The sequence below is a fragment of the Syzygium oleosum genome, unplaced genomic scaffold (assembly GCF_021117445.2).
Source record: "Syzygium oleosum isolate NSW1041296 unplaced genomic scaffold, Sole_v2.1 Sole_v2.10, whole genome shotgun sequence".
In the NCBI taxonomy this organism is placed as follows: domain Eukaryota; kingdom Viridiplantae; phylum Streptophyta; class Magnoliopsida; order Myrtales; family Myrtaceae; genus Syzygium; species Syzygium oleosum.
Window position 1 is genome coordinate 11,932,721 of NW_026607494.1, and position 21,034 is coordinate 11,953,754.

The following is a 21,034-nucleotide window of genomic DNA, read 5'->3' on the forward strand; positions in this document are numbered from 1 at the left end:
CACAAACCTGCATGGGAGGCGGCTCAGTGTTCCTTCCCCAAGAAAAAAGTTTGGTGACACTCACAAGCATTGACGAATTAGTGGATGATGATAGCTTTTAATAGGTTGTGCGATAATTGTTTTGTTTTGACTCTAGAACTGCCTTCACAATATTTTACTTTTTTATCCCATAGATTTTCTAGCTTAATCCTGTAAATCTAATTTACATCTTGTTGGTTTTCCTTCTGATGAAGAACCACAATATGGAGCATTATACTCGAGGAGAAGAGTATTTTGATATATATTTTGTGGCAAATTTTTGTCATGGAAGTGAATGTCTTCAGTGTACATTAGATGCTCTTTTGATCAGTATCATTCGATACAAATCTAAAGGATCAATTTGATTTCATCTCCATCTGTGGCTGGTTTCTAATGGTCAATCCAACCTGTATCCTTTACGAGCGGTCATGTGCCAAGGCATGTTTTTTTTTGCAATTTGTTTCCAGTTTTGATTGCTATAACTTATGAGGTGTCTGGTTTAGAACAACTTTTATATCAGCATTAGTCTGTTTGCTATATCCTTTTGCATCTCTTTTAACTGGACTCAACATTTATCCTTTTGGATCTCACTTCTGTTATTTATTAGGTTGTTAATAAGCTTGAAGTCTCTCCCGGACGTGGCCGTCGTGTAGCATTTCAAGAAGCAATGAAGTATGGTGGCAAGGTCATACCGGGTCACCCAGAACAAGTATTGCCTTCTTTTCCCTTCCTTCTCTAAGGTGTTCTGTTGCTGTTCTAAGTGGTGGCTGTAGAGAACGTCTACGATACTTTCTAGTTTATCAGCTTCAACGATTGTTACTCAGAAATCAATGTGAGAGATGCTTATTATGTAATAGTTAGGGAGTAATTCATTCTCCATGCATTTATTTCCTAGGAAATGTAGCACAATATCCTTTTGAGCAGCATAGCATAACCACTTCATTCTGAAGGCCAACATGTCAATTTCCTACACTGGAGGAAGGCAAAAGTCAATTTAACTCACATATATCCTTTTGGATCTCACTTCTGTAATTTATTAGCTTGCTACGTGAGTTTCGTGTGGCATATGAAAAGCGATGAAGTATGGCAGCAAGGTTTTACTGGGTGATTTTTTTTTTTAATACTGGGTGATTGCCCACTACAAGTATTGCCTTCTTTTCCCATCTTTTTCTAAGTGATGGTTGTAGAGAGCGTCTATGATTCATTCTAGTTTTTCGGCTTCAACGATTGTGCTTGTTATCTAATAGTTAGGGGTGTAATTCGTTCTCCATGCATTTATTTCCGAGGAAATGCAGCACAATATCCTTTTGAGCAGCAGAGACTACTTCATTCTTAAGGCCGACCATGTCGATTTCCTACGCTAGAGGATGGCTAAGAATCCAAAAGTCAATTTAACTCACATATATCTTTCTGGATCTCACTTCTGTTATTTATTAGCTTGCTAATAAGCTTGAGGTCTATCTCGGACGTGAGTTTCGTGTAGCATATGAAGAAGCAATGAAGTCTTCTTCTTTTTTTATACTGTGGTGATTGCCTGGGAAAAGTGCCAAAAAAGTCCTAAACCTTTTGCATTAGTGCCAATTTAGTCCTAAACCTTTTTTTGGTGTCAATTCAGTCCTAAATCTTTTGCATTGGTGCCAATTTAGTCCTAAACCTTTTTTTGATGCCAATTCAATCCTTTAAATTGGTGCCAATTCAGTTCTAAACATTTTGTTTTTGTGCCAATTTAATCATTCCGGTCAATTTTGACCAGAATTTGCCAATGTGGATGCCTGCCGGCCGGCGGCCGGTCACCGGTGCTGACGTGGACAACTTTAATAATATTTTAATATTTTTTTGAATTTTTTTTTTTTTCCTTTTTTTTCTTTTTTTTCCACTTTTTTTTTCTCTCCCTCCTTCCTCTAGCCGGTAGCCGGTCCGACGGCCGACCGCCGAGCCGGCCGGCGAGCTCGACCTCGGCCTCGGCCATGGTGGTGGCCTCGCCGGCGAGGCTCGCCCTCGCCGCGGCCTCTAGCGAGGGCTCGAGCCTCGCCATGGTCGAGCGAGGCTCGGGCTCGCGGCGGAGGCGAGCCTCGCCATGGTCGGGCGAGGCCCGACATCGCCGGATCTCGGCGAGGTCGAGCCTCGCTCGACCATGGCGAGGCCGCCCTGGCCAGTGGCCGGCGAGGTCGAGCTCGCCGGCCTCTGGCTCCGGCGACCGGCCAGAGAAAGGAGGGAGAGAAAAAAAAGAGTGGAAAAAAAAAGAAAAAAAAGGAAAAAAAATAAAAATTCAAAAAAATATTATTAAAGTTATCCACGTCGGCGCCGGTGATCGGCCGGCAGGCGTCCACGTCGGCAAATTCCGGTCAAAATTGGCCGGAATGACTAAATTGGCACAAAAACAAAAGGTTTAGGACTGAATTGGCACAAATTTAAAAGGTTTAGGACTGAATTGGCACCAAAAAAAGGTTTAGGACTAAATTGGCACAAATGCAAAAGGTTTAGGACTAAATTGGCACCAAAAAAAGATTGAGGACTAAATTGGCACTAATGCAAAAGGTTTAAGACTTTTTTGGCACTTTTCCGGTGATTGCCCACTACAAGTATCGCCTTCTTTCCCTTCCTTCTCTAAGGTGTTCTTTTCTACTAAGTGATGACTGTAGAGAGCATCTACAATTCATTCTAGTTTATTGGCTTCAATGATTGATACTCAGAAATTAATGTGAGAGGTGCTTATTATCTAATAGTTCTGGGTGTATTTCATTTTCCATGCATTTATTTCCGAGGAAACGTAGCACAATATCCTTTTGAGCAGCAGAAACCACTTCATTCTGAAGGCCAACCATATCGATTTCCTACGCTAGAGGATGGCTAAGAATCCGAAAGTCAATTCAACCCACTTATGTTGTTGCATTTTTAGCGGTTGATCGACTTTTATGGACATTGTGAATCTTCATAGATGATTACCGTATTTAACTTCTACCTGGATTACCCTTAGTCGCGGTCTTGAATTGCAGTTTTTAGATGCTCCAGTTATACAAAGCATTATTTATCGGTTTACTTTAGTTCGTGCTCTTTGAATTCCATTGCTTCGCTCTTTTCTAGCATGACTTTGCTCTATGACTGCCACAGGACGACCTGGGCAATGCAACTCTGGGAAAAGACAAAGTTACATGTTGGAATCCTTTTAAAGGTAAGATTTATTGTGTTAGCTCTCATTGAAAATGTTGCGAGTGCTTAGTGGACCATCAGAGAGAAGTCATTCCACGTTGCATGTGTTGGTTAGTTTTAATAATTGATGGTTTATAAATGCTTAATCGTGTCATGATCTTTTCTTTTTTCTGAATCTGATGTTTTATGTTAACTTGTTTTGTTGCTTTTGTTAGCGAAAGGATCTTCTCTTTTTCTTGTTTTGTTGGCTCCTAGAGACGTGGGCAATGCAACTCTGGAAAAAGACAAAGTTAATTGTTGCAAAACTTTTGTATGCAGAGGTAAGAATTATTGTGTTAGCTCTCATTGAAAATGTTGCGAGTGCTTTTTGCATGTGGTATAGTGGACCATCAGAGAGAAGTTATTCCGCGTTGCATGTGTCGGTTAGGTTATTATTTGATGGTTTATAAATGCTTAATCGTGTCATGATCTTTTCTTTTTCTGCATCAGATGTTTATGTTAACTTGTTTTGTTGCTTTTGTGAGGGAATGGATCGTCCGGAAGTTCCTTCGAAGAAACCGGCCGTTTCTACCGTCAAAATGCTCTCGTCTTTGGGTGTCGCGGTTGCTGGGGTGGCCTTCCTATCTGGTATCTACTTTGGATGGAAGAAATGAAATGTGAAACAATTCTGTTGGATAACCTTTGGGGATTGATTTACATGTGACAACATAATTTACATGCATGTGGCACAATGGAAATTGCGTATAATCAATCTTATTTAGTGATTTTTATCCATGGCACATTTAATTTTCAAAACAAGTTGTAAAGCTTATGGTATTCAAGGTGGATTGTTACATGTCACACCAGAGCAGAACACGTCAATAGATTCTTATAAGCTGGTTCACGGTACTTGTTTTGTCATCTAGCAGTCGAAGGTTGTGTTTCTGTATTTGATGCTTGTGCTGCTGCAGAATTGATTGAATGATATGGGAAAAGATTAGGATGGTAGAATATTATGGGAGAATTCTAGTTGAAGTTTCAAATTAGAACAAGTGGCATTCAAAGGAGGATGGCCAAGATTAGGGACAGCGACTAGACTTGCTCAAAGGACGTGCTAGGTAGGCATAATGAGGAATACGAAGACGGTGTGTCTAGTTGTGGGTGCCTATTGCGGCATGGTGGATCAATACTAGTAGATTGATTGTGGCCTGTCAGCTTGTTAGGACCTCTTAAGCTCATCGGGTCGAAAGCTACGCAAGCAATTTCATTCTTAGGTCGCTCGTCCTTAAACCTATATACGAAGAAAAGTACACTCTCTCATCGATGGGCAGGCCTACAAAATGGTTGTGTAGTGGTTATTAGACTACACAGCTTGTTCGGCAATTGCGTCTCCCAAGAAATCCAACTCCTAGTTAGGTTTGCTCCAATTTAGAACAACCTACTTTAAGAAAGCAACTTATTTAAGAAATGTGAGTCAAAACACCCATCACGTCAAATTCAACATTCGATAAATTTAAATTAAATTTGATAAATATCCGACATCATGTCAATCTGATTTTGTACCCATAGTAATTCTTGCCATTCCTATTTTAAACTTGTAATGTGATCTACCTTCATCCGCTCAAAACTAATCAATATGCCATGGTAATCATCGAGATGAAAATCTACAGCACTTTAGGTTTTGTTTATTTTACGAAAAATGAATGATTTGAAAAAATATTTTCTAAATTATTCATTTTTCGCAAAATAAAACGTATCCTTTAGTACTCTCATAAACGCGGCTAAAATGTGTAAGGATTACAGCTTCCTAGTCCCCGGATACAATTGCACCTAAAACCTCCTCTCGGTCGTAATGCATAGACGAGCACTTCGGCTAAAGTGTTCTCAATCCCTTACATTACATTTCACCATTTTTTTAGGCAAAAAAAGAAAAGCTTGCGACTTTGATTGTGCCATCTCAAGTGATCATTGATTTCTTATTTCTTTTTTCTTTTTAAATTGCTTGGACTATTGTTTCTCTCAAATGGGAACTTCCTCTTGCAATCGCAGCTTGTCACCCTCGTTGGGGGCAGAATAGTAGAACCATTCTTTTCCAAATCATGGCAAAATTCTTAACAAGATTATAGACACTCGAAACAAGATTTGTGAGCAAACTACTCCAACCTACACTAGTAGCAAGAATGTCCCCAGCCTTTGAGGAACAATAACATGAGAAAGGACAATGAGATTTTCATTTGTTTTTTGGTTGAAGAAAGGACAATGAAATTCAAAGATCTGTAATTTAAATTCCACAAAGAGTGGCAAAATTGGGAATGAATGAATCGTTGATCAAATGGCACTGAAAACACAAAAGCCACCGATCAGGACAGTGCCACAATGCTGAATTTAGCGCCCAAAACCTCTTCTTTTTTTTGTTAAATCTTCAAACCCAATAACTGAACTCGAAGAAGGAGGGAAAAAAGAGACGAGGGATTATCGTTGCTCAGTGGAAGGAGAAGTCGTTTGTTGAAAGAAATGAGCTCTCGGAGTGATTCACTGCCCCCCCATCGATCGACAGCCTCTGGGAGTGCCTTCACCTCATCACTGCATCTCTATCCCAACCAAAGAAAAGAATCGATTTTGATTTCGAAAGAAAAGATTTTGAAGAAACCGCGCGCGGTTGAAAAATCGATAATTAAAAAATACAAGGGCTTCAGTAGGTGTAACAATCGGATCGTCGACGATAAGACTTGCTGAGATCCGCTAAGATAATATTGATTTAACATCACAAAAGCCCGTCTCAACACCAGAAGCAAAATCACGACAGAAAACGACTAGCGCCAAAATTACTTCATTGGAACGGCCAAAGCTGACGAGCATGAACAGAATACTTAAGCTCCCTACTAACTAAACAATTCAGCATTATCATCTTCCATTACCTGTTCATATTAACCTCCAACCAAGTCAAAACATCCGAAAAGAAGATAAAATTCTCCTCAAATCCTCGACAGTGTTAGGAACTTGATAGTAATCATCAAAACAAATTTTCTAATTGTAGCAATTTGATTATTAGCAGTTATTAAAACTATGAAACACATAAGAAAAGGAGCAGCTTAGGAATATATATGTTTGCGGATTTGTACTGTTATGGTCTTTCAGAGGACGACGAATAAAAAAGGGATTAGAGGAAGACAATTTCCACTAAAAACAGTAAAAAAAAAGACAATCATATTAGTATGAAAGGCAAAACCCACCAAAAGTCGTCAAAATGAACCTTCATGGCGCAAAAGAATCGATGGAGACAATCATATCAGTATGGAAAGCAAAAACTTTCAAAAAATTGATAGCCAATGACACGCCTTCACTTGGCCTTAACCCGGTTCATGAATCTTGAGCAAAAACTTATGTTGTTGCATTTTTAGTAGCTGATCGACTTTTACGGACCGCGCCGGCGGCGGCGATCTCGACGGTGATGATTTGACAGCCACTGCTCTGTGCTTGTGATGAATTATGGCGTTTGGAGTTTGTGTGTTTATCTTCATCATCATCTTCTTCTTCTTCTTGCTGGCTTCAAACTCATCTTTCCCACTCTCATTGATCGAAACAGAAATTGGAAAACTTGGCCACTTGGGTTTTGCCGACATGATCTGACTAAATGAGCTGCAACAATTGTGCGTATGAATTCGAAGATTTCGATCAAAAAAAAAAAAAGAATTCGAAGATTGGAAGTTGGATCATGTGGAATATAATCTGGGATTCCCTCTTTTGATCTATGGTTGTGCTCTGTACACAGAATTTCATCTTTTTCAGCCTGAATTGCCCCTTTTTGCAGTTCACTGTTTTTGCTCTGGTTTGCATCATTCCCAGATAAGTACAGACACCTTCTCTTTTGCAGAAATGTAAATGAGAACATCAAAATGACATGCCCATGCACGAATTTCTGCCCTTGGGAATTTGCATCTGGTATGATTAGTGTTGAAGTGGTGACAATACATCGCGATATTGGTTTACTTGTTGCATCAAGGATTGTACTTTAATTGATCATAGAATGCTTCTCTTGGTCCAAGTTAGATCACCTTCACTAATATTGCTGGTTTTTACAAACTCTTGCAAACACATTAGCAGAAAAAAAACCCACATAAATATCACAGCTCTAAATCTGTGAAAAAAAAACAAGAAATACAGAGTCTCGACTTGCTTCGAGAGCTAATTTCTTCTTTTTCCCTGATTTTTACTCTCTTTTTTCTATGCAATTTTGATTCAAACGGCTTTAAATTTTTCTGGGTGCGAGATTGTGACTTTTGTTAATATGGGATTTCGATTTTGTCGAAATTTTTCTGAAGCTCTTTTGCGTTGCTGTCTTGGGGAATTGATAGTTTTGGGATTTGGGAGGGATCGAGAATGAATGGTTGAAACAGATCGGAACCTTAGGAGAAGAGTGCTTAAACTAGGAGCTGATGATGTTCATCTTCCATTGCAGATGAAATTGCCGCAGAGCAGCAAACCGTTTGCTAAAGTATGAGATAATCGTAAGCCAACAGCACGTAAATCACAGCTCAGTATGCTTCTTTTGGAAGTCTGTCAACGGCATATTTCGTCAAGAGCGGTCATCATAACAAGCAGATAATTCTCTCTGTGGATTGGATTGAAACCGCAACTCTCCTTATATGATTTTCAATTTTTAAATGGACTATAGTGATCGCTATTCAATCTTCACGTCTCACTAATGTTGAGTCATTAATAACTTATAATTAGCACATCACGCTAATCATCCACGTGCATCGACAACCAAAACGAAGAAAACTTAAACAAAACAGCTTAACTGTTGTTGAAGACAAGTCGAAACCCAAGCATATACAGCGTTCGCAGAATACAGTCTCGTGAGTGATTTCGCGGAGACATTGTTCCCGACGCCAACGTAGGAATGTTGCTAAAAAATTCGTCGCCATACACGACTTTTCGATTTTCACGGGAACAAATTCTTGCCCGAGAGGTTTTAGGACTTTTTGAGCGGAGGGAGAAGAAGAAATCTGATTTAATTTGTAAAGCAATGAGCATTTTTTAAAATGTTATTTATTTCATGTTTTTGTAACCGCAATACATATGACATTGCTTTCGAGAGCCTTTTTATTTTTAAGAATAGTTCGCACAGTTAATTCAACGCTAGAAAGTTAGGACGAAATATAGGGACGAGAAAACAATATTTATGAGGTAAATGATAAGTGAATGGCGGTAATTGGATTAACATCGATGATAAGAAAGTAAGAGGATCGTGTAACGAGACCGCGTGTTATAGTATAAATTCTCAATATCGAATAAATGAATTTATGAAATTTTTATAATACGAAATTGTCTTTAGACCCCGTTTATTTCACAGAAAATGGATGATTTTGAAAATATTTTTATAAAAACGATCCCTTATATCGATTGAAATAATTAGTTAACGAGAAATACTTTTATTATCAATAATAATTTATGTCTCAATATATAAAGAGCGATCCTTAATCTCGAATTTTCGATCCTCAATTATAGTGTGGCCACGATCAAGTGCAAAATCGATACTCCACTTCGACTACAATCGAATATGTTATTTCCGATATTTCCTCGCCTTAAAATTATTTTTTCCTCTTCCACCCCCATAGATCAAGATTCGCATCAGAGCCCAAATATTTCTCGAAACTCGTAACTTTTTGCCGCAACTATTCTTTGCTGGTCCAATGTAGCCCGCGGTAGAAAGAGACTTGCATACAACAAGGGCATGAAATATTTAATATCTATTGGCAATTAAAATACAGGAAAATTAGCATAATAATAGAGCTAGAATATAACTTGGACCCGACTAAAATTGAATTGGAAGTAAAATACGGATTTATGTTCCATTTGTTTTACGAAAAATTAATGACTTGAAAAATATTTTTTTTAAAATAATCGTTTGTATTGTTTAAAATAATTTATTAATAAAAAATATTTTTATCATAAATAAATATTTGTGTTTAAAAATGTTTTTGTTTATATATTTTTATAAATAAAATAAGCGATATTTTTAAAAAAATATTTTTCAAATCGACAGGACATCACCGGTTTTGGCTTTCACCGTTTTTCGGAGCTCAAAAGGAGGCGACAGACCCATCACATCGATGGGCCGACCGATTCCCTCCGCGAAGCTTCGTGCGTCCGCCCGGCACGGAGGAATCATCGACCTTTGATCCGGCGCGATTCGGAGCGAAGAAGGAGGAGGAACGGAACGGAACGGCCCCCCGCTTTCTCCGGCTTCGTTCCCCCGTTCGCGGCGGAGCGGAGCAGGCAGTGAGGAAGTATGCAGAGGCTGCGGAGAGGGACGTCCCTCTTCGGCAGCTTGGCAGCGCCGCAACTGAAGAAGAAAGCCCTCAAGTCGTGGGCCGCGGTTCAGGACACGTTTTTCTCCACCAAGGTTTGAACGAGGACATTGAAAAAAGAGAAAGAAAAGGATTACTATTGTTTTGTTCGGTGTTCGATTCGGTTGTTTGTTGTCGTCGTTAGTTTCGTTGCGGTTGTTGTTGTGTTTAGGATACTTTCGAGAGGCACAGGGTGGTGTTCACCGTTGGAACTTCGATAGCCTCGGTGGCGACGGCATGGGCAGGTGATTTTTCTTCTGTTTCGCTTCATGCTTCTTTGTTTTTTCTCTTCTAGCTCTGGCCTTTCTGCTGTGGGATTTTGGTGATTGAATTGGCGCCTCATTGAATTTGTGGCAATTTGATAATTCACGCACTTCTGTCGATGTTAGAAGGAAAAAACGACTGTTCATTCGCATCTGGGTGTCCTCGTTTATCTTGCGAGGTTGAGCGAAATGAATCTCGAAGACCCATGAGAAAGCAAATGTCAAGCAATTGTATAGTTTGCTGTTGCTGATAACGCATCTGCTGTTGATATGTATATAATGAACTTAGGTTTTCCAGGCTGTTAGTTTCTGTAAGTTATGGTACTAGAAAAAAAGGTTCTTGATTGACATCTATGAATCGTGTGTCTGCTCATCCGACTCCTGGGTGGTAAGAAGGTAGGAGCGCTTAAGCATCTTTCTATCACGGGGAGTGAGACCTTCATCAGTAATGACTGAAGTCTGAATTTTTCATCATTCAAGTAAATGGCCTGATTGATGATGATAGCAACAAGGAAATGTTTTGTGCTTGTGAAGATTATGAAAAATCTGATACTTTACTTGTTCTACAAGATGAATGTAGATCCTTTATTGTAATGGTCTTGCCCATTGTGAGTACAAACAAGATTTTAACACGGAAATACTCACGGGTGGAAGAAATGCATTCTTTGTCATTTGCTTTTATTGAGCCTTTTGGCTTGCAAGACTAGTTTGATGGCTTTCAAGATCTTATCAATCATTAGTTGGGGAGGCGCCGTGCACATAGATAAAAGAGAATGCTATTATTAACATGTTTGAGGAACTGCGTTGCTTGTGTCAGAAATGTCGTCATTCAGTGTGTTGACTTAGGTGCATGTGTTCTTTGCTACATCATCACATCCTTAAAGTTATTTTTAATCTGTTCATTGGTTTGTAATTCATGCTGCAGGTTATTCTATACGCCACTATCATGAAACAAAAGTTGATCAAAGGCTTGAAACAATAGAAAGAGCTGTGAGTATCTTTCTTTTTCCATTTGAACTTTATGTGGTATTGTTTTCTATAGGTAGAGGTGATACTCTCCTGTTTGTCATTGGTGGGAAGGGGATAAAACCTTTAATAAAGATTCCAATACTGCAATAAGGAACACAGTGAATTTTTCTCCTTTTATTTTTTGTGTGTCAGATTAGATTAAATTATAAATTTTGAGGGATCATCGAAATGCTTCTCCTAGATGGATGGCAACATCTGCATTGCAGTTGTGTTTTCCATATCAATCTTATCTTCTCTTGTATAATCTAAGTAATTGCTTTTTTTTCCCCTTTTTTGGCTGTTAAGATATCGTGTTTCCTCTTCGGTATTCACAATTTCGGATCAAATAACTTCTCATCCTAGAGGAAGTAATTCTATTCTCCTTCAGCATAATGCTGGACAACATGACCGTGATGGTTGAATCAGACTGCTATAAGTCATCTCGTAAAATCTAGTCATGTATTTCTTTATTGAAATTAGCTTTGTATTCAACCCTGTTTTTTAAATTTGATGTAGTCTAAACAAGTCCTTGTCAAGTTTGAGAAGGTGTCATCAGACTATCTTTTGCTTGATTTGGATTTGTCATTATCCTTGCCTTTTTCTTTCTTTTACCTGTATTTATTTGGATTTCTGAATCAAGCACGCTCTCTAAAATCACTTATCAATTCTACCTGATGCAATTTTTTCTATCCTCTCTTGTTACTTGCATCACTTCTTGCATCTAAGATGAGTGCTTATTGTTGTTCTGTGGCAGATGAAGAATAATTATCACTTTGAACATGAGGAGATTAAGAAGATTGTTGGTCGAGAAAGTTCCAGTACTGCGGCTTGTATTGCCACCGCTGGTACCACTTTGGTGATTGGGTTAGTCCATGTTCACTTCCTTTCCTGCTCTTTTTTGTCGATGCATTTTTTTTCTCCTCTTTCACTCCTTTAAAGAGCAAAGGAAGAACTGTAGCTGTTAGCAATTTTGTTGTTATATTATCTCATGGAGTAATGGAATGGAATGATGGATGAATCTATGGGGATCTGGACAAGTCTGTCCAGCCATAACGAGCTTGGTCTCATTTTTGGACTAACCTTAAAATTTTGTTCTAGTTTGAAATTTTCGATGTTTGGGAATGCCATGGTGGGATGGGATTCCAATCTATGGGGTGGTCGCTAGAATTTCTGCAGCATCTGTCTACTAGATATCACAATGGGTTGGACAGTTTTTGCAATTGCAGATTTTTAGCTTCTTTGAAGAGCATAGAACGAGTTTTGTGCTAAATCTGTGCAGCTTGAACAGATCTCTGTGCAATTTTCATTCTTTAGTATAAAGAGGGGCAGTACACTGTGATTACAGTTATCCAGTTCCAGAATTCAAGTATGCTTACTGTGCAATTTGACTTGTGTGTGTAATGTAAGAGTTGGTAGACGAAAGCATGGTGAAAGAGGAGGTTGATTAAGATGCATACTCAAGAAAGGGACGTGTATCGTTAGAGAAAACACTAGGAAGGTGCATGCTTCTCCCTTCTTTGGACCAGATGACACAGCAAGTATATGAATTTTACCCATTTTACGCTCAAGTAATTAATCTTTTTTATGTTCAATCAAGTACATCAACTTTTCAATCTTCGCTCAATGCGAGGCCTTTTCTAAAATTGTGAACAGAAAATGCCAATGTGAATAAATGCCATTAAAGTGCTATTAATTGTCCACGATGAGGCCTCTTGAGATGATTCTATGTCAGCAAAGACATTGGTTAGGTTGGAAGATGCTAGAACAGTGAAATAAACAGGTGTTCTTATATCAGTTAATAGTTTTGACTGAGGACTGTGAAAATTGGAATTCCCTGGCAGAGATCTTGTTGGTTGACCCTTTTCCATGGGTTCCTCAGTGTTCTGATTTTCTTTGGGGGAGTTATTTGAACTGTGTTTAACTTGGAATGGATGTTTCTGATTTTTATCTCACACTCTCTTTGCTTATTGTCTTGCCTTCGCTATGATTGCAGCTATGCCTTGGGTTGGCGAGGTGGAAGATGGTATGCAAATAGGAAGTTTAGAAGGGAGCAGATGAAATTGTTGGGGCAGATAAAGCCAAGGAGGTGGGAATTGCTGGGCCGGATAAAGCCGAAAGGTTTGAAACTACAATTCCTGAGAAGATTATTGACCAGGACCCGGGCGGCCGAGACCACGACTAAGGCATCCGAGAATTTACTAGAGGATGCTGCTGCTGCGCGCAATATTGGAGAGTCCACTCGCACTTGTTCACAGTTATAGAGCTCGGCAGCTAACCTGTCACCAATTCTACTGATCCGAGCAATTGATATCAGATTCGATGTTCTTATTGATCTCAGAAGAGGGTTCACTTTCGACTTTCTTCTCTTTTCCTGGAGATAGGTTGGCTGCAACTATATATTGTGCATATGAGATATGTCATTTATACAAAGGAAAGATCCTTAGGATGGTGTCATGACTCGTGAGTCCTTAATTCTTGATAGAGCGCCTTTTGCAAATTGCATAAAGGGATTGTTGCTTTCAGGCCTTATTCGGTACGTGGGGAGTCTTAGGAAGGGAATGACGAGGGAATAGGAATGACAATGGAATGAAATGCCCTCATTTCCGGGACTTTTATTCCCCTGTCAAAATAAGAAAAAACAATATGTAATTCTATATATAGATTTTCGTTTATTCGTTTTATTAAATTCACCGTCAGTTTAGAATATAAGTTACATTGTCACATTTACATGATTGAATGATATGCGAAAGAGTTGGATCTCGAGACTTAAAAATAGATATTAGATTGTGATAGACCCGTCAAACTAGTGTGTCTGGTCGAAAATGGTTTGATCCAAATGAATCCATTTAACCCGTTTGAATTCATTTTCATGCGATACAAATCTACTGAATCATACCAACCCATACCAAACTCACTCATATTGTTAAAACTTATACCCAAACAGTGGTGAAGGCGCAAAGTGGGTAAACACAAGACAGAGTGAGTGCGAGAGAGAGTGAAAGAAAGTCATAAAAGTAGATTGGATATACTCGTATTATTTTAGGTTTTACTATTCTACAATAATTTATGACCTATTTACTGAATATAACTAACTCATATAACAAGTCAATCCTTCAAATGTGGGTTAAAAATTGAGTTTATGACCCATTTTGACATATCTAGATTATGGATATCTCGGGATTTGGAGAAAAATAAAGAATGCATTTGTTTCGGGGATAATTCATGATTGGCAAAATACTTTCTTAAAAATGATTATCTATATCGCGTTATTTTTTTCTGAAAATTTTTTCGTCGACAATGAGAGCTGATTTTGGTAAGCGAGATCGATTTCGAGGAAATAATTTTCAAATAGTTCAATTTTTTGCGAAACAAACTTCTCAATATATGGAGAAAAACAAAAAGAAAACGATTGGCCCATTGGGCTAATACTACTGGCCCCGGCCGTGACCCCGTGAAATAGAGGGAGCACGAAATCGCCGTGCATCCGCAAACCCTGGTGACGTGTAGGAACCCTATTGGCCAGAACACGTTGCCCTGCGGACGGGCCATGGTCTTCCTCCTTCCGACTCACTCCGAGCAGTAAATAAGAGCTCGAGAGGAGGTGGCTTCTTCTGCTCTTGTTCCTGAAATTCTCTGCAAATCGACGAGCGAGAGAGGGAGAGAGATGCATAGATCGCGATCGGCGTCGTTGGTTCGTGCGATCGTCTCGCTCCTGTTCATATTCGGTTCGTGCGAGGCGCTGTACGGGCCGTCGTCTCCGGTGCTTCAGCTCAACCCTTCCAACTTCAAGAGCAAGGTAAAAAAATCGCCGCCCTTCCCGATCCATCGTGGCTTTGCGCGGCTTGGTTTCGATTCCGTTGGTTCGAGCTCGAGTTCCACGTGCGCTCTCGGTTCATTCGGCGTCGCGTTCGGCGACATCTGTTTCTTACTGTTTATGTTCAAGTATTGTAAAGATCGGATAAGGAACGAAGCTCGCGCGTGTTGCGCGTTCCTTTTTTCCGCGGCTGGAGTGGGCAGTCTTGATGCGCTAGTTCCTTTTGCTCTATGCGCTTTGCTTGTCGCGTTTCGGTGTGTAATCTCGCCGCTCATTTCTCTGAACTGGAACCCTTGAATGTCAGTCTCTTGCTTTACTTACGATGAAGTGAAGGTTGCTTGATTTTGTACGAGGGGCGCCCTTTGTTTGCCCAATGTGATTCCTGTAGCCGCTGCAATGCTCTTAAAATTGTTAGTCTGTCATTTTGGTAATTGTAAGGGATAAACGGATTTAAATTATTCCAAACTTGTGCTTGCAGGTTTTGAATTCAAATGGAGTTGTTTTGGTCGAGTTCTTCGCGCCTTGGTGTGGGCATTGTAAAGCTCTGACACCGACATGGGAAAAGGCGGCCGCTGTATTGAAAGGGGTAGCCACTGTGGCAGCTCTAGATGCCGATGCGCACCAGTCCCTCGCTCAGGTTTCCCTCCACAGGAATTCTTTAGTTGGTGGATTCGATTTTTGGCTCTCGAAACTTGAAGTTCAGTTCGAGAGTTTCTTGTCCCTCAATTCAGTAGAAGCACCTTGAGGCACCACAAAGCACGAGAAAGTAGACTGCACTAGTTTCTCATGGGTTCTTCAAATCTATACTTGAGACACAAATGATTCATAAAATGAGCCCCTGAAGTGATTTCTTTGCCTTTCTATTAGTCTATGCAGCGTGTAACGATTTTCGTTAGGAAATTCGGTATCCCCACATTATGTTCCCTTGCCCCTCTGATTTTGTGCTTTTTGTCTACTCGACTGTATAGGAGTATGGAATTAGAGGATTTCCAACCATAAAGGTGTTTGTACCTGGGCAGCCTCCTATTGATTACCAAGGAGAAAGGGATGTCAAACCTATTGCAGAATTTGCACTAAAACAGGTCTGTTTTTATTTCTCTATCGATTCAGACTTATGGATTACTCTGTTCATGTTTTTGTCATCTACGCATTTCCACTAAAGAGTTCATATAGGATTTTGATCATTGTTTGCCAGCTTAATTAGGGAATTAGACTTAAGGTAAGTTTAACTTACATTATTTTGTCGGCTGTCGATAAAAATAAGAAGAGGTTTTAGTGGCCACTAACACGTCACTGCCTTATGGAGAAATGCAATTGAAAAATCTGCATAAATAACCCTACACACATTTTGATCTCACAATATTAATTCTAAATGGAACTGGAGACTAAACCCAAATTTCCGCGAGGTTGAGCCTACTTTTTTATTTCTCTTTTGTCCTTTCTGTGGCCTTTAGAATGCACTGTGCAAACAGTTGTTCCGCTGTAGTATTTTGTCTCCTGGTATGGCTTGCAATGCAGCCACAGGAGGTGACTATTTGCTGTTGCATGGAATCTCTAAGATTAATAGAGAGCAATCTTTATTGAAAAGTCCAGCTTGGGAGAAAGGGTGTCCAAGGGATCGGATGATGAGATCTTTGTGGGGCTCCTTAGATCATGGCAATTGATGTAAACATGGAATTTTGTTCAAATGATAAGTTGATAACGAACTATAAAGAAGTAATACTTAAAAGGACGTATAACATCTCTAGATCCAGAATTTTAAGTTTTGTCTTCATCTTCAATACATAATATAAATTTCAAAATATCATATATCTGTTTCCAGGCTCAGGCATAGTATATTCTCATGGGTTAGCATTCATGATATAGAATCTGTCTCTGTACTAAAATTAACGATAGAAACATAAATGCCTTTCTCTTGTCACTCTTAAATTTTTCAAATAATAAACGCATTATTATGACATAAATTGTGTTCAACTCAGTAATGTACTTTGAAAAGCAGAATTGTGTCTCCTCTTAAATTTTTAGTTATCTACTAAACAGAGTATATGTGGATGTGTTCAATTCTTAATGGTTGTATCTGTGTGCAGATCAAGGCACTTCTCAAAGAACGCTTAAATGGTAAATCAACTGGAGGATCAAGTGAGAAATCCGAACCTAGTGCGTCGGTTGAACTGACTTCCAACAATTTTGATGAGTTGGTTCTCAAAAGTAAAGAACTCTGGGTTGTAGAATTTTTTGCTCCATGGTACATTCCGTTTCCTTGATGGTTGATCTCTTTGGTTTAATTGATTTATAGGAAGTTGGTTTATAGCTGCTTTGGAATTAATTCTTAGTTTGTTTAATCTATCTCTTTGTTTATGTACATAAACGCAGTACTAACAGAAGAAATAATGGAGAAGTCCATATTAGTCAGATACAAGCTAGTAACTTGATTACTGAAACTTCTTCTTGAGAATCTGTGTAGCATGTCACCAACCAATCATTACTACCTGTTGTTTCTGTCAATATGAGTTCGATTTTCCCCTTCTGTTAGAAGTCTGTATTTAGTTTCATTGATTGTAAACTTCTGCGTTTTTTATGCTTATTTTGCTAAAACAGAGTTCTGCATCTTTGAATAGTGAAAACAGCTGTAATAATAAGGAGAAGGAGAAATCATCTTGATAATAACAGCTTTTATGCACTTTGTCTCTTTTTGGATTTTATATGTTCAATGGCCAGTTTCAACTGTTGCTCTTTTCATTGATTGTAAACTTATTTGTTTCTTATGTTTATGTTGCTAAAACAAAGTTATGCATCTTTGAGTAGTGAAAACAGCTGTAATAATAATAATGAGAAATCATCTCGATAAGAACAACTTTTATGCACTTTGTCTCTTTTTGGATTTTATATGTTTAATGGCCAGTTTTAATCATTGCTCTTATAGCTTCTCAAGAAGTTTATGCCTCTTGTGCTTTTCAAGGTGTGGTCACTGTAAAAAACTGGCACCTGAGTGGAAGAAGGCTGCCAATAATTTGAAAGGAAAAGTGAAGTTGGGACATGTTGACTGTGACACCGAGAAGGTAGTATATTTAATTCCTCATTTAGGAGGAGATGGTCCTTTCATTTATTTTATTTTATTTTTATCGTCTTCATCATTACAACAAATAGAAAATTGATAGTAATTTTTGCTTCTACATGCAATTGTCTTCATTTAATGAAGGCTTGAGCCCCTACATGTTTGTAAGAATTATTATTATCGTCATTTCAAACATCATCAATCTGTTACCTGATTGGATTCACATCCTTAAGGAAGTCCCTTTATTTTGCCACTAAAAATGATGCAGCCTCAGTGAACCTTAGATAATATTCATCTTATCATACATCGATTTAACTGTCGATTCTTTTAAAAGAGAAAAGCTTTATATTTGTCGATTGTCCAAGGACATGCTCTCGAAATGAAATACTTATTTTGGCAAGCTCCAGCCCTTAAGTTTCCTAGCTAGTGCACACTGACAAATATCTCAACGTTTGATATGTTTTGCAAAGTTGTTCCTCTATACAATTCTGATGGATTGGGATTGCCAGTCTCTAATGAGCAGGTACAAGGTGCAAGGCTTCCCTACTATCCTCGTATTTGGTGCTTACAAGGACAGTCCAATTCCTTATGAGGGTGCTAGAACTGCCTCTGCTATCGAATCCTTTGCTCTAGAGCAGCTGGAGACAAATGTTGCTCCTCCTGAAGTGACGGAGTTGACCAGCCAAGTAAGTTCTTCTCATGGTTGTAAGTCTCTGCTTCTTTCACTTTTAGTAACTCTGCTAGCATGACACTTTTATTATTTCAAAAGGATGTTATGGAGGAGAAATGCGGTTCAGCTGCCATCTGTTTTGTTGCTTTCCTGCCTGATATCTTGGACACTAAGGCAGAAGGAAGGAACAGATATATTCAGATGCTATTGTCAGTAGCAGAAAAGTTCAAAAGAAGTCCTTACAGGTTAGTAGCTGTGGTTTTGATCACTGAATTTTCTCTGCAGAGCTTATGCATATGCTATTATTTGGATTCTTTTTGACATTTTCCATGGTAAATGCCTGTGGTTTCCAAACATGTTTAGTTAAGCTCAGATAAAAACTTGAACTCCACCTGGTGCAGCTTTGTTTGGGCCGCCGCTGGTAAGCAGCCAGATCTAGAGAAACTTGTTGGTGTGGGTGGATATGGGTACCCCGCGTTGGTGGCACTAAATGCAAAGAAAGGCGCGTATGCCCCGCTCCGGAGCGCATTCGAACTTGACCATATTGTGTAAGTCTCAAAACCTGCGCTGCTTAAGTATCGATTTTACAATGTGTATAAATAGTTTGACATATCATACGCAATTTCGGCTTGTCAGAGAGTTTGTGAGGGAAGCCGGGCTTGGTGGTAAGGGCAATTTGCCTTTTGAAGGTACCCCTGTGATCGCGAAGGCGGAGCCATGGGATGGTAAAGATGGAGAGATTTTTGAAGAGGACGAGTTCTCTCTTGAGGAACTAATGAGCGAGGATGCACCAAACAAGGATGAGTTATGACCGATTCACACTAGGAAACAGAATGAGGAGGGCCGGCAAAATTGAGTATTTGCTTTTGGACATTGCTCGAGTGTAATGGAAAGTCCGATGTTGGTTTTGCTGGCGTACTTGTTCTTAATTTTCTGATTGTGAGATTCTCCTGACTTGGATATCGGTAGGTCTGAGAGGTCGATCTTATTTGACTCAAATATAAGAATTGTGGGAAAACACCAAAAATTTACCTCACTTTTCGGCCGATAACCACGTACATCTCTTGTTTTTGCAAATGCCATTCATATACTTCTAAGTAAAATTCAACATCGAAAAGACTGAAATTATTCATTATTGCAAACTCGTTGAACATCTTGGTTGAAGTTTGGACGGCTTGATTCTCAATTGGTTTTCAATGTTTTGGGTGAGTGAGAATTTGAAATTTGGGGAAAAGCATTTTTAGTAAGAAAATAATATTTTTGTAAATCGGGATATGAGGATAATTGATTTTGAGGTGCAAAATGATCTTCAACAATAAAATTCGTGTTATGTATTGGTAGGGGTGTGTAAAAGAATCAGGAACCGTTCGGAACTGAATCGGACCTGTCGGGTTTTTGGCGGTTCTAAGGGGTGTCGGTTCGGTTCCCGGTTTCAAAAGTTGGAATCGGTGGTTTCGGTCCGGTTCCTAGTTCTAGGGAAAACCCAATCGGACTGGAACGATACTATTCAAAATTTTAATTTTATTTCTATAAAAAGTTCAAATTTAACCATTTGATCTCTAATTATCATGCAAGAATGCATAACCCCTTGGGTTTTTTGGTTCCCATTCGATATGTAGGACTCTTGGTGTGTAATGTGTATGGCTTTTCTCTATTGTGTGTCCAACCTTTCATGTGGACGCCTTCGATGTGAAACTCTTGGTCTCTATTGCTGTGCCTCCATGCGAATGTCGAGAGTCCTACATCAAATGGTTATGCAAAGATTGCAAGAGGAGTTGTCAATAAAATTCAAGCCAAACCTTTCTCATGTGCCGTATTCTTTTTGCCACGACAAAGTGTATTACTTATTAAGTGTGTCATTCTCACACTTTTAGTTCTTTTGTTGGTAAATAGCAAAGGTTTCGTTGGATCACCCGGAATCGGATCAAGAACTAGACCGGACCATTGGTCCGGTCCGATTCCATTATCCATCGGTCCGGTAACCAAACCGGACCGGAAACCGATCACCCTTATGTATTGGGTATTTTTAGAATTACAGGTGCGTAAGTTTGGTCATTACACGAAATGTGAGGTATGTTTAATAATTCGATTAATAGCTCAAGTGGATGGACAATGACTTTATAATTAAAAAAAATCAGCTCATAGCATGAGTTAAATATACAAAATAGAGAACCCATCTTGCTCGTGCAGCACTGCTTTCCCATTTTTTTCTTCTTATGTAATTGTTGATGCGATGTTTTTATGTTTATTATCTCAACAGTAATAGAGTAAACCTTTGGTAAAATCTCCAACTTAATTTTGAAATATATTGCAATGCAACATCTGCATTCTTATCCAGCTCCCATGCACGCTATCGGAAACCACACAGCTCATCTTTCCCAGCACTCGGTGCGTCGTAGAGAACCCATTAGAAAGTCAAATTTCATGCTCCTGTCAATTCTTAGAGATAATTCATTCCTTTATTTGTAAGTTTCGAAAGATGAAAGATAAATCTCTATCGCACAATTTCACATCATTAATTTGGCTTGTCACGTTCTCCTCTTTCAAATTCGATTTAGTCCGTCACACTCGAGAGTTTAGTTTTTCTAGTTGATCTTTCATGTGAACGAGAAGGTGTGCTTAGAGAAATTATGAGAAGACAACAGGTAAATGATGGAAAAACAGAAAGAGAGGTCCCTTTAGACATGTTAGTCTTGACCCTCTTTTAAGTGAACGACCTTAAAT

At 39.0% G+C, this 21,034-nt stretch overlaps 2 protein-coding genes and 2 non-coding genes across 4 annotated transcripts; 2 read left to right on the plus strand and 2 right to left on the minus strand.

Annotated features, from left to right (window-relative positions):
* Window positions 1-5,624: 5,624 nt before the first annotated feature.
* On the minus strand, window positions 5,625-5,737 carry LOC115665265 (small nucleolar RNA Z152/R70/R12). The gene has a single exon (XR_004003738.1). It is a non-coding gene; the product is annotated as a small nucleolar RNA Z152/R70/R12 (small nucleolar RNA).
* Window positions 5,738-5,834: 97 nt separating this feature from the next.
* On the minus strand, window positions 5,835-5,923 carry LOC115665264 (small nucleolar RNA R11/Z151). The gene has a single exon (XR_004003737.1). It is a non-coding gene; the product is annotated as a small nucleolar RNA R11/Z151 (small nucleolar RNA).
* Window positions 5,924-9,240: 3,317 nt separating this feature from the next.
* On the plus strand, window positions 9,241-13,457 carry LOC115679977 (uncharacterized). The gene is made up of 5 exons (XM_030603718.2): window positions 9,241-9,556; window positions 9,673-9,745; window positions 10,689-10,753; window positions 11,526-11,635; window positions 12,765-13,457. The coding sequence occupies exons 1-5, from the start codon at window positions 9,443-9,445 to the stop codon at window positions 13,030-13,032; spliced, it is 630 nt and encodes a 209-aa protein (XP_030459578.2). The 5' UTR covers window positions 9,241-9,442; the 3' UTR covers window positions 13,033-13,457.
* Window positions 13,458-14,380: 923 nt separating this feature from the next.
* LOC115679976 (protein disulfide isomerase-like 2-3) lies at window positions 14,381-19,346 on the plus strand. Its single transcript, XM_030603717.2, has 9 exons — window positions 14,381-14,567; window positions 15,064-15,222; window positions 15,554-15,667; window positions 16,673-16,830; window positions 17,545-17,644; window positions 18,150-18,326; window positions 18,410-18,555; window positions 18,712-18,858; window positions 18,947-19,346. The coding sequence occupies exons 1-9, from the start codon at window positions 14,436-14,438 to the stop codon at window positions 19,119-19,121; spliced, it is 1,308 nt and encodes a 435-aa protein (XP_030459577.2). The 5' UTR covers window positions 14,381-14,435; the 3' UTR covers window positions 19,122-19,346.
* The last annotated feature ends 1,688 nt before the right edge of the window (window positions 19,347-21,034 follow it).